Below are 12,806 nucleotides of genomic sequence, written 5' to 3' on the forward strand. Positions count from 1 at the left end.
TTTTCGTTTTATCTGCATCCTATTAAGCAGATATGGCATTCAAAATGATGGGATATGTATAAGAAAGAGTTAAAACTATTTACTTTGTAAATCTTTCCATGATGTTCTTCTAATAAGCTTATTTAAAAAATGTGACAGAAATAATTTCTGTGAAAGAAAAGTATATTATTATTTATTAAATGAAGGTTATAGTTTTGTTGATAACAATTGCATTCTGAGAGTAATGCCTCAGAACTTTTATGTGAAAACTCTTAAAGCATTTTAAATGAAGCAAACTTTATCCACATCTTTATTCTTCATGTCTGCATATTTATTTTGCAATGTATTCGTCCTGGTTATGGACATATTTCTCTCAATGAGAGACCACTTTGTTATACTGTCACTGTAGAATGTTTGACTTTATTGACAGTGCCACATCACCACCTTCGTTTACACTACTGCTTCATCAGTATTGAAGTTAAGTCCTAGAAAGGTGTTCTTAAATGTTGGAAACAGATGAAATCAAAATCAGGTGGGATCAAGTTGGATCTGTGTAGTGGACGATCCATGACAGTGAGCCCAAGGCATTGGATTGTTGCAGATTACTGATATCAATACAATCATCAATGTATACAGCCTTCATTCTCTATGGATTTCAATTGGAGAAGTGTTTTTTGCAGTTAGAAAGTTGATTACAACACACTGCTTCTCATGCACCAACAAACTTGTGTTACACACTGACATTTTACACACTATGATACAGAGCTCTCTGGTGGCAGAGGTTGCAGCTTGCATTAGTGAAGCAGGAAAATTCAGTGAGTAATATGCATGACTTGTAGCACCTCAACCGATATTAAGAACAGAATAACAATTTTGCAGGCATTACTTTTCAGCGTACCCTTATGTATTTTGAACTCCTGTGAACATAAAATGTGATATTTTGAAAAGATTATTCTTACAGAGATATGTATTGTGAAGCCACTAATCTATATTTTCAGATAGCAGCAATGACTTCAGCAGGTGGAGAAAGTTATGGAAATCTTCTCTCAGGGACGCAGGTGGCAAAGTAAGTATATTAAGTTTTACTTTCCACATTTCAGTATCAGTCAGCAATACAACTTTTTCATGTTGGAATTGTTTTAGTAACCTGTAGTAAGAAAATAAATATAAGTTTAGTTTCATGAGACAATGTAAAGAATGTAAACAGGAATTAAATTTTTGTGGATGGTAGTAACAAATCACCAAGTCTGAAGATAGTTTCACAAGTCAGATGAATTTCTGTGAAAAGTGAGAAATTTTGTTAAACTGTGTCAATGTGTAACGATAAGCACAATTCTTACAATACTTTTGTTGGAAGTTTCAAATTTCTGTGACATATATTTTGGAAACTCTGATAAGGGATTAGTGTTGTGTAAAGTAGAAGAAGAATGTGAATTTTATGTTGTTCCTAACAGTTTAATTTGGAGAATTTTCAGTTGCGCAGATGAGAATCATTTTGGAAGAACTTCGCATATCGACTCTGCTTTGCCACTGAAAACTATTAGGGCCACTTATTTTTTGTTAATAAGTTTAACTGTGGTCATAAACATACAGAAGAAAAATATGTTCTGGCCTTGCAGTTGAAATTGTCGCACAAGAAACCACTGAAAAAATTAGTGACACTGTGACAGTTTGTTACAAATGGAAACACATGAGTTAGTTGATACTGTAGTTATTTTATATGATAAGTAACAGTATGCATATGTAAAATGCCATGAAATGGATTTATGATTGAATAACCATTTGATTCTAGGTTTTGGGAAAGTAGATATCTAGATAACATTTGTAGGAGGAATTATAAGAAAATGTAACATATCTGTGAAGAGGCTGTAAAAAAAAAAAAAAAAAAAAAAAAAAAAAAAAAAAAAAAGTTCATGGGGTAATACCCTAAGACCCCAATAACAGTGAATCATAATTGGAATCAGTCAACTTGTGGTTTCAACAATTTGTGCTGATATATGGTGGATTGATCACATGGGTAAAGCAGGTGGCAGACTTGGGTTCATTTGTAGGATACTGGGGAAATTCAGTCAATGTATAAAGGAAATTGCTTACAAAATGTTCTTGTGATCCATCCTAGACTCTTGCTCAAGTGTGTAAGTAATAGGACTAACAGAGGAAATTAATTGTATATGATGAAGGGCAACACAAATGGTTAGAGTCCCATTGGTTTGCTGAAAAATCTGAACTGACAGCTGTTTGAAAATAGCTGTCACATATCCTGTCAAAGTTTCAAGAACCAGTATTAAGTGAGGTATCAAGAAATATGGTACAACCAGTTATGAATCATTATCATAGTAATGAAATCATGAAGACAATATTAGACTAAGTAAAGTGTGTGCAAAGGCATTTAAGCAGTCATTTTTCCTGTGTCTCATTTATAAATGGAATGACATCACGATACATGGTACTATGGGAAGTACACTCTGCCATGCACTTACATATCTGCATCTGTGTCTGCATACATACTCTGCAAGTCATTGTATGGTGCATGACAGAGGATACCACATGCTGTTACTATTCATTTCCTTTTCAGTTCCAGTTACAAATAGGGCAAGGGAAAAACTACTGTATAAGAGCCTCCATATGAGCCCTAATTTCTTGCATCTTGTCTTCACAGTTCTTATGCAAAATGTATGGCACCGAGCGAGGTGGCGCAGTGGTTAGACACTGGACTCGCATTCGGGAGGACGACGGTTCAATCCCGCGTCCGGCCATCCTGATTTAGGTTTTCCGTGATTTCCCTAAATCACTCCAGGCAAATGCCGGGATGGTTCCTCTGAAAGGCCACGGCCGACTTCCTTCCCCATCCTTTCCTAATCCGATGAGACCGATGACCACGCTGTCTGGTCTCCTTCCCCAAAACCAACCAACCAAAATGTATGTTGATGGCAGTAGAATCATTCCACACGCAGCCTCAAATGCCAGTTCTCCAAATTTCTGCAGTGGTGCCTCACAAAAGGAGTGTTGCCTTCCCTCCAGGGATTCCCATTTGAGTTCCTGAGCTTCTCTGCAATACTTGGGTGTTATTCGAACCTGTTGTTGTTGTTGTGGTCTTCAGTCCTGAGACTGGTTTGATGCAGCTCTCCATGTTACTCTATCCTGTGCAAGCTTCTTCATCTCCCAGTAACTACTGCAACCTACATCCTTCTGAATCTGCTTAGTGTATTCATCTCTTGGTCTCCCTCTTCGATTTTTACCCTCCACGCTGCCCTCCAATGCTAAATTTGTGATCCCTTGGTGCCTCAAAACATGTCCTACCAACCGATCCCTTCTTCTAGTCAAGTTGTGCCACAAACTTCTCTTCTCCCCAATTCTATTCAATACCTCCTCATTAGTTACGTGATCTACCCACCTTATCTTCAGCATTCTTCTGTAGCACCACATTTCGAAAGCTTCTATTCTCTTCTTGTCCAAACTGGTTATCGTCCATATTTCACTTCCATGCATGGCTACACTCCGTACAAATACTTTCAGAAACGACTTCCTGACACGTAAATCTATACTCGATGTTAACAAATTTCTCTTCTTCAGAAACGCCTTTCTTGCCATTGCCAGTCTACATTTTATATCCTCTCTACTTCGACCATCATCAGTTATTTTGCTCCCCAAATAGCAAAACTCCTTTACTACTTTAAGTGTCTCATTTCCTAATCTAATTCCCTGAGCATCACCAGACTTAATTCAACTACATTCCATTACCCTCGTTTTGCTTTTGTTGATGTTTATCTTATATCCTCCTTTCAAGACACTATCCATTCCGTTCAACTGCTCTTCCAAGTCCGTTGCTGTCTCTGACAGAATTACAATGTCATTGGTGAACCTCAAAGTTTTTATTTCTTCTCCATGGATTTTAATATCTACTCCGAATTTTTCTCTTGTTTCCTTTACTACTTGCTCAATATACAGATTTAATAACATCGGGGATAGGCTACAACCCTGTCTCACTCCCTTCCCAACCACTGCTTCCCTTTCATGTCCCTCGACTCTTATAACTGCCATCTGGTTTCTGTACAAATTGTAAATAGCCTTTCGCTCACTGTATTTTACCTCAGCCACCTTCAGAATTTGAAAGATAGTATTCCAGTCAACATTGTCAAAAGCTTTCTCTAAGTCTACAAATGCTAGAAACGTAGGTTTGCCTTTCCTTAATCTAGCTTCTAAGATAAGTCATAGGGTCAGCATTGCCTCACATGTTCCAATATTTCTACGGAATCCAAACTGATCTTCCCCGAGGTTGGTTTCTACTAGTTTTTCCATTCGTCTGTAAAGATTTCACGTTAGTATTTTGTAGCCATGACTTATTAAACTGATAGTTCGATAATTTTCGCATCTGTCAACACCTGCTTTCTTTGGGATTGGACTTATTATATTCTTCTTGAAGTCTGAGGGTATTTCGCCTGTCTCATATATCTTGCTCACCAGATGGTAGAGTTTTGTCAGGACTGGCTCTCCCAAGGCAGTCAGTAGTTCTAATGGAATGTTGTCTACGCCCAGGGCCTTGTTTCGACTCAGGTCTTTCAGTGCTCTGTCAAACTCTTCACGCAGTATCCTATCTCCCATTTCATCTTCATCTACATCCCCTTCCATTTCCATAATATTGTCCTCAAGTAAATCGCCCTTGTATAGGCGAACCTACGACTAATAAATCTGACAGCGTGCCTCTTGATGTCTTCCTTTAATTCAATCTGGAGCAGATTCCAAACATTCAAGCAGTACTCAAGAATAGGTCACACTAGCATCTTATATGCAGTCTGCTTAACAGATGATACACACTTTCCCAAAATTCTCCTCATAAACCAAAGTCAATCATTCATCTTCCCCACAACGATCCTCAGAGGCTCATTCCATTTCATATCACTTTGCAGTGTTATGCCCAGATATTTAAATGAGGTGGCTGTGTCAAGCAGGACACTACTGATGCTGTATTTGAATGTTACATGTTTGTTTTCCTGCTCATCTGCACTAACTTACATTTTTCTACATTTAGAGCTAGCTGCCATACATCACACCAACTAGAAATTCTTTCTAAGCCATCTTGTATCCTTCTACAGTCACTCAATGACATCACCTTCCCGTACACCATAGCCTTCATCAGCAAACAACCACATATTGCTGACCACCCTGTCTGCCAAATCATTTATGTATAAAGAAAATTATAGTGGTCCAATCACACTTACCTAGGGAACTCCTGGCAATACCCTTGTCTCTGATGAACACTTGCCATTGAGGACAGCACATTGGATTCTTTACTTAAGAAGCCAAGTCACTCACATGTCTGGGAACCTATTCCATATGCTCGTATCTTCGTCAACAGTCTGCAATGAAGCACCATGTCAGACGCTTTTTGGAAATCTAGGAATATGGTATCTGCCTGTTGCTCTCCATCTGTGTTCTGTGGGATATAATATGAGAAAATGGCAAGCTGAGTTTTGCATGAGCTTTGACTGGCTTGACAGCAGTTTTCCGAGTATGGATGTAGAAGTAGGTGTAAGAAGATTATATGTAGAAATAGATGTAAGAGGGTTATAAGATTCATCATGGGTTTGCTCAAAGTGAATGCCACAGAAACATGTACAACTCCAGAGGAAGCCTCTAACACAAAAAAGCTGTTATGTGTTTTGAAAAGCATTGCTCCTACAAATTTAAGACTATACCTTTCAAGATGAGTCATATAATATATTGCTTCCTCCCACAAACTTGACCATGTAATTTTCACAACAGTAAAATTAGAGAACTTGATCTGCAGTTTACAAGGTGATCACTCTTTATAAAGAACATTGGTGAAGGGAGGGAAGAAAATAATTAATTCTCTTGAAAAGTACAAATATAGATTAGAGTGACTTGAGTCACAATTCTTCTGTTTATTCATTGGCATAATTAAATGTTCTTAGCCCCTGTTTCAAAAGTAAAATATTTAATTTCTTGAATGACACATTATAAACTTTATTGCAACATCAAATGTGGATAATATGTTCACATTTTTACAGTTACATATTAAAAAATTGTGATTTAAGAGTATAAGCAGTAACTGCACGAGCCTTGTGAATAAACATGTTTATAGACGATGAAAGAAAAATCTTGTCTCATGTACCAACATGACTGTCGTCAAAGATTTCACGGAGATCAGAATGTGCAACAGTAACTTTTAAGCTGTAATTTTATGGTGTATCAAAGTGGGTGCCACACGTTGAGAAAATAAAAAGAAATCCACAGGGTTCTTTGTATTACTAAGAGCACTGCACCCAATAACGTGTCTGCCAGCACGATGATGGTCAATATGGGTTTTCATAAGAAGCTAAAATTTTCATTCTGATTGGACATTGCAAGGTTCTTGAGTGTATTTTATCTGTTTACATCTATACTGTTTAAATGTCTTCATGCTCACAGTATTTGGTCTGTCTTGTCTTGGTTGTCTCTATGAGAGCAACACAAAGGAGGCAGTAGTGTATTTCTAGATTCCTCACTTATTACTGGTTCTTTTGCAGTGTAGTTTCTACCAGTTCAGCTATCTCAACATTTCCATGATGCTCTCCTGTGGTTCAAACAAACTGAGCTGTTCTTCTTTGTATTTGTTCAATATCCCCCATTATGTAACGGAACTGTGCTTTTTACTGGTGGGGTGAAAGACTGAGATTGTTGCAAAAATTACAACATTAAAAGAGATTATTTGATTTAGACAAGAAATCTCAAAAGTTTGTCATTACAATTGTCTTCCATAGACATCAAGAATGCGTGATCATGGGAGTATCTTTTGATCACTTTGGCCTCCACCACGCAAAGATAACTTTGAGACAAATGCCAATGTCTCAAACAGCTATAACAGTTTCCAAACATTACACGTTAGTAATTAGTTTTGCAGTGGCACATATATAGTTCAGTTCATTGTTCATATGTATCTTAGTTTGGTGTAACTCAGAGTAATCTGCTTCCTCCTCCTCTTTCTGCTGCTGCTGCTGGAGCCATCGTTGTCCATGTCCATTTCATCTGCTAACTGGATCAAGTTACATAAATTCCATGAAATAATCCAGGTACCAAGTCGTTTTATAGTGGTTTATTTATGACAAACTGCACCACTTCTTCTTAGTGGGAACCCACTCCGCATAACAGGCTACATAATCACAGTACTGTATTACAACAATTAGATTATTGCAGAGACGTGCGACACAGTGGTTGTGTCTCAAAACTGTCTCCAACTCACCTCTTCTGAGCCTTGTGCCCCTCCTATTTCTATATTTTTAACAATGAAGACAACGAAACTACAGTCCAAGTTTATAAAATTAACAAAACTGGCGTATACAATAAAAAAGATTTTTACATGGGATATACATCATATTTTATAAAATACTGAAAAACAAAAATGCTAACCTAATTTTTCTTATTTAGGGCTTCATTACTGAAAGCAAAATATTGCGAACATATATTTGACAAACAGTACACACAAGTAAACAAATGAAATAATAAATTTTATGAGATATAATGTATTACGCAAAATCACTTATTAGGTACAATTGGAATTACGGAGCTTTCAATGAATTGTCTCTTCGGAGAGTATTTCGTTAGGCTATTGAAACAGGGCTGTAAACATGGGATTGTTTTATTTCAATTAGACCTGTTCAATGTGCATATCATACACTTAAACGATTTCCATCTACATCTACATTCTTCAAGCCAGTGTGGTGTGCGGCCCTTTCCTTGCTCCAGTCGCATATGGTTTGCAGGGAAAATCTATTGCTGATAAGCCCCTATGTGATCTTGAATCTCTCTAATTTTATCTTCACTTTTTTTTTAAAGATTTTTTAGGAGGTAGCAATATATGGGTCATATGAGTGTTTTGGAAGAAATCTCTTTTGTAGTCTGCTGCATGTTCCCAGTATTCTACCAATGCCTGAAGTTTGCCACCTGCCTTACCTACAACTGGGCCTATGTGACTGTTCCATTACATATTGTCACAAATCATTACACCCACTTACTTTTATGAGTTGACTGATCCCAATTGTGTTCCATTGATGATGTAGTCATGAGATACTATGTTTTTGCTTTTTGTGAAGTACGTATTTTTTTGTTTCTCAACATTTCTAGCAAGTTGCCATTCATTGAAATCATACGTTGATCAGAACTGAATTTTTGTGAAACTTTTTTCAAATAGTAATTTATTATAGCCAGAAAAATTGCTGAAGTATAGGCTAGAGTTCCTGCCCTTCATATGGAACTCGAGGGCATGAAATTTGAGTAATGGCAATTCAGGAAGGGAAAGAAACTTGGACATGAGAAAATGTAACAGGTAATGGGCAAAAAGTGTTTAGTTTGTAGAGCTCATTCTGTCCTTGACTGGACAATAAATATGAACTGTTCTCTGAAGTAGGAGATGAAGAGCCTGATCCAACAGTAGATGGAAATTGGGTGCATAAGACATGCACAAAGCAGACTTGAGTGAGATTAATGTAACATTGCTACCCCATCCAAATTTATTGAGAATTAATAATGCCTGAAATAATTTAAACAGCACAGTGATTTTTTCTAGAACAAAAGCTATGCATCGTTACCATATGCCAGTCATGGAGTTAACTGTACTAAAGGTATACTTACCTTTGGTAGTGAGATGAGTTGGTCCATGGAAATTTAAAAAGTAAAAATACGCTGTTTCATACAATAAATATTACAAGTCCTTGTAGAACGTAAATCCCCTAAGTCGTCAAAGAATAACTCCAAAAGCTAGCAAGTTTTCTTCCTTTCATAGGTGCCAACCCAACACTACTGCTTTTCATTGAGTGGTCTCCTTTAATCTTGAAGTGTTTTATACAATAGCTATTTTAATACACAAGGAAAAATTTGTACAGTGTCCACCAGATTTGTCCGAAACAATAAGAAAGACAGAACTAAAAACCATGACAAGAACAGCCCTTGTGGCCTCTTGCAGTGACATATTTAGAATTTCTAAACAATAATGATTTCTCACTTGTTCATAAGAATATCAGTTTTAGTTGATTTAATTATTATTTAATATTTTTGTTTAAAATCATTATAATTATAGTATTTATCAAAATTTCTTTTTATCAGTATAAATACATGTTCTTCCCTTCTATGGCTTTTATCAGTTTCAGTATTGTTTATTTTAAATTTCTTTAAAGGCTTTGACATTTGCCCACTTAATTACAGTAATTTAATGTTTTTTTTATAAATAAGTCAAAATTGACTAAAAAATTTTAGAATTTCTATTTTGTAGGCTATGAAGTGCTCCATACCTGCATACACTCCTGGAAATGGAAAAAAGAACACATTGACACCGGTGTGTCAGACCCACCATACTTGCTCCGGACACTGCGAGAGGGCTGTACAAACAATGATCACACGCACGGCACAGCGGACACACCAGGAACCGCGGTGTTGGCCGTCGAATGGCGCTAGCTGCACAGCATTTGTGCACCGCCGCCGTCAGTGTCAGCCAGTTTGCCGTGGCATACGGAGCTCCATCGCAGTCTTTAACACTGGTAGCATGCCGCGACAGCGTGGACGTGAACCGTATGTGCAGTTGACGGACTTTGAGCAAGGGCGTATAGTGGGCATGCGGGAGGCCGGGTGGACGTACCGCCGAATTGCTCAACACGTGGGGCGTGAGGTCTCCATAGTACATCGATGTTGTCGCCAGTGGTCGGCGGAAGGTGCACGTGCCCGTCGACCTGGGACCGGACCGCAGCGACGCACGGATGCACGCCAAGACCGTAGGATCCTACGCAGTGCCGTAGGGGACCGCACTGCCACTTCCCAGCAAATTAGGGACACTGTTGCTCCTGGGGTATTGGCGAGGACCATTCGCAACCGTCTCCATGAAGCTGGGCTACGGTACCGCACACCGTTAGGCCGTCTTCCGCTCACGCCCCAACATCGTACAGCCCGCCTCCAGTGGTGTCGCGACAGGCGTGAATGGAGGGACGAATGGAGACGTGTCGTCTTCAGCGATGAGAGTCGCTTCTGCCTTGGTGCCAATGATGGTCGTATGCGTGTTTGGCGCCGTGCAGGTGAGCGCCACAATCAGGACTGCATACGACCGAGGCACACAGGGCCAACACCCGGCATCATGGTGTGGGGAGCGATCTCCTACACTGGCCGTACACCACTGGTGATCGTCGAGGGGACACTGAATAGTGCACGGTACATCCAAACCGTCATCGAACCCATCGTTCTACCATTCCTAGACCGGCAAGTGAACTTGCTGTGCCAACAGGACAATGCACGTCCGCATGTATCCCGTGTCACCCAATGTGCTCTAGAAGGTGTAAGTCAACTACCCTGGCCAGCAAGATCTCCGGATCCGTCCCCCATTGAGCATGTTTGGGACTGGATGAAGCGTCGTCTCACGCGGTCTGCACGTCCAGCACGAACGCTGGTCCAACTGAGGCGCCAGGTGGAAATGGCATGGCAAGCCATTCCACAGGACTACATCCAGCATCTCTACGATCGTCTCCATGGGAGAATAGCAGCCTGCATTGCTGCGAAAGGTGGATATACACTGTACTAGTGCCGACATTGTGCATGCTCTGTTGCCTGTGTCTATGTGCCTGTGGTTCTGTCAGTGTGATCATGTGATGTATCTGACCCCAGGAATGTGTCAATAAAGTTTCCCCTTCCTGGGACAATGAATTCACGGTGTTCTTATTTCAATTTCCAGGAGTGTATTTTTATCGACATTATTAATTGCACCAAAAATTGCAGTCTAGTAACAAAATGAAGCAGAATCATCTAATCAACAACCAGAAGTACCTATTATCTACTCAAAACCATATGAAAATACCAAAATACAAAAAAGAGAAGCTATAGATTTTGTAATGGGTGTCGGTATTGGTGAGCAGCTCTCTGCTGGAGGTGAGTGGAGGTGAAAATGATGTAACCATATGAAAATACCAAAATATGAAAAAGAGAAGCTGTAGATTGTGTAATGGGTGTCCATATTGGTGAGCAGCTCTCTGCTGGAGGTGAGAGGAGGTGCAAATGATGTAGGCAGCCAATCTATTGCTCAGGTTCTCTATTTTCACACATAAGTAAACATAGAGCAGTATGTCTGCAGCAGGCCAACAACAGACAGCATGTGTTGACCATTGGACCCAAGCACTCAGACACGGATGTTCTGACCCAGGTGTTTCCTGTGGAGCCAAATGGTTGCACACAGCTTTGCTACCTCTACATTGGGCTGGACTGCTGTTGCTTGATTAGGACTGTGGGACAGTGACTTGGAGACTGGTCAGTGGGGCTACGCAGGCCTACCTGGCAGAAGTGGCCATGGTGATGAACGTGGAACACAGACTGGAGAGTGGCAGTGAGCCCTCACAGTGCAGAGAAGGTGGGTTCCTCACTTTGTGCCTCGGACCGTAAGGTGTAGCAGAGTGCTGGCTGCTAGGGGCACGGATGATCAGGCAGTGGTCGATGGTTTGTTGCGTGAACATGACGGTGGTGGCTGTGTTATGAATACAGGCTGAGCACCGTAGCATGACCCAGCTATCCTGATGTTGCTCAGCTGCCTCTAACATTTAAATACAGGTGTCTGGAGATGACCATAAGGGAGACACACTTCTGCTGAATCCCTTTCTGTTGGCTAACCCTCTGGCTAGTATGGAAGTTCCCCAAAAGTTTGTCAGCATCCCAGACACAATCGTGGCATTGCGGAAGGGGACAGTGCAGTAGCAGCTGCTTTTACTGGGGTTGCTGTGTCAGCAGGTCATTGAGTCCAGCTGATGGTAGAGTCTTCAGCTGTGGTTGTGGGCACTGCCTGTGGTCAGTGCTGTCGCAATAGAAACGTACATATGTACAGAGTTCTTTACTAAACCTAAGATCGATCACATAATTATAACCAGATTGAGACAGTTACTTTTTAATTGGAAAAACAAACAGCTTTGTTGCCAGGCAGCAGTTATTGGAGGGGGACTGTAGGCCAACATCTGTAGCAAAATTTAGAATCAGGGTTCCAGTTAACAATGCTTGTGAAATTAAGTGCAAATTTTGGCCTGGACATAAAGGACATTAAGGCATTAACTAGGGATTTAGAGGATGAGGATCAGGGTCTGAGCAGGGAACAGCTCATACGTGAGATTAGCATTAGGAGTGACCTAGCCACACTAAAAGCAGCAAATATGAACACAAATGTGAGTCTTGCCAAGTTTATTTGGCAGAATGATGAGCCTTGGCTTTACAAACTTGCTCAGTGAGTTACCTGAGAACTGAGATGATTGCTTCAGTGAGTTCAAATTGATGATGTAGGGGAAGTGACGATGCATGAAGCATAACCTGCAAGTTAATAGGAAGGAGAAAGACAGCTTAGCAGGTTTGTTAGCTAAAGAAAAGAAAGGAGGGAAAGGGATAGAAATTGTATTTGAGACTTACAGTACAGCCTCAGTTGTAAACTTTCCCACCAGAATTTTGCAGTTCATTAGCAACTTAACAGACAACATTTTTGTCTGTGAGGACATAGTTCAGAAAGTTTGTTCTCATCCAGTTTTAAATGGCATGTGAGACCATGATGGCTTATTAGTTATAATAGGGGAAAGAAAAAGCATTGCAGTAATATGTGAAAATAAATATCACAAGCATTCAGTCAATGTGAGGTGACTCTGACCTCTTCCAGGGAAATTAAGAAAATAAATAACTTCTTGAAAGTAGAAATTTTCACAAGGTTGAACGTTTCAAGCAAATATTAAAAGCAAGTTCTTCCATTATAGCTACTGTACTCAGCCTTTTCCATTGTTGGACTCCCCTTTACAAAACACTAGGTCATATTTTGATAACTATTGACCCAT

The 12,806-nt window shown here is 39.9% G+C and overlaps 1 protein-coding gene across 4 annotated transcripts in view; it reads left to right on the forward strand.

The window, feature by feature from the left end:
• Positions 1-12,806, forward strand: part of LOC126259245 (C-1-tetrahydrofolate synthase, cytoplasmic) — a 170,769-nt gene that overhangs the window by 63,554 nt on the left and 94,409 nt on the right. For all 4 annotated transcript variants that reach the window (XM_049955870.1, XM_049955869.1, XM_049955872.1 and 1 more), the window contains exon 2: positions 978-1,045. In XM_049955870.1, the coding sequence (XP_049811827.1) occupies positions 987-1,045 (59 nt within the window). In that variant the 5' untranslated portion in view covers positions 978-986. The remainder of the gene's footprint in view (positions 1-977; positions 1,046-12,806) is intronic.

This window comes from Schistocerca nitens, chromosome 5, assembly GCF_023898315.1.
Source record: "Schistocerca nitens isolate TAMUIC-IGC-003100 chromosome 5, iqSchNite1.1, whole genome shotgun sequence".
Lineage (NCBI taxonomy): Eukaryota > Metazoa > Arthropoda > Insecta > Orthoptera > Acrididae > Schistocerca > Schistocerca nitens.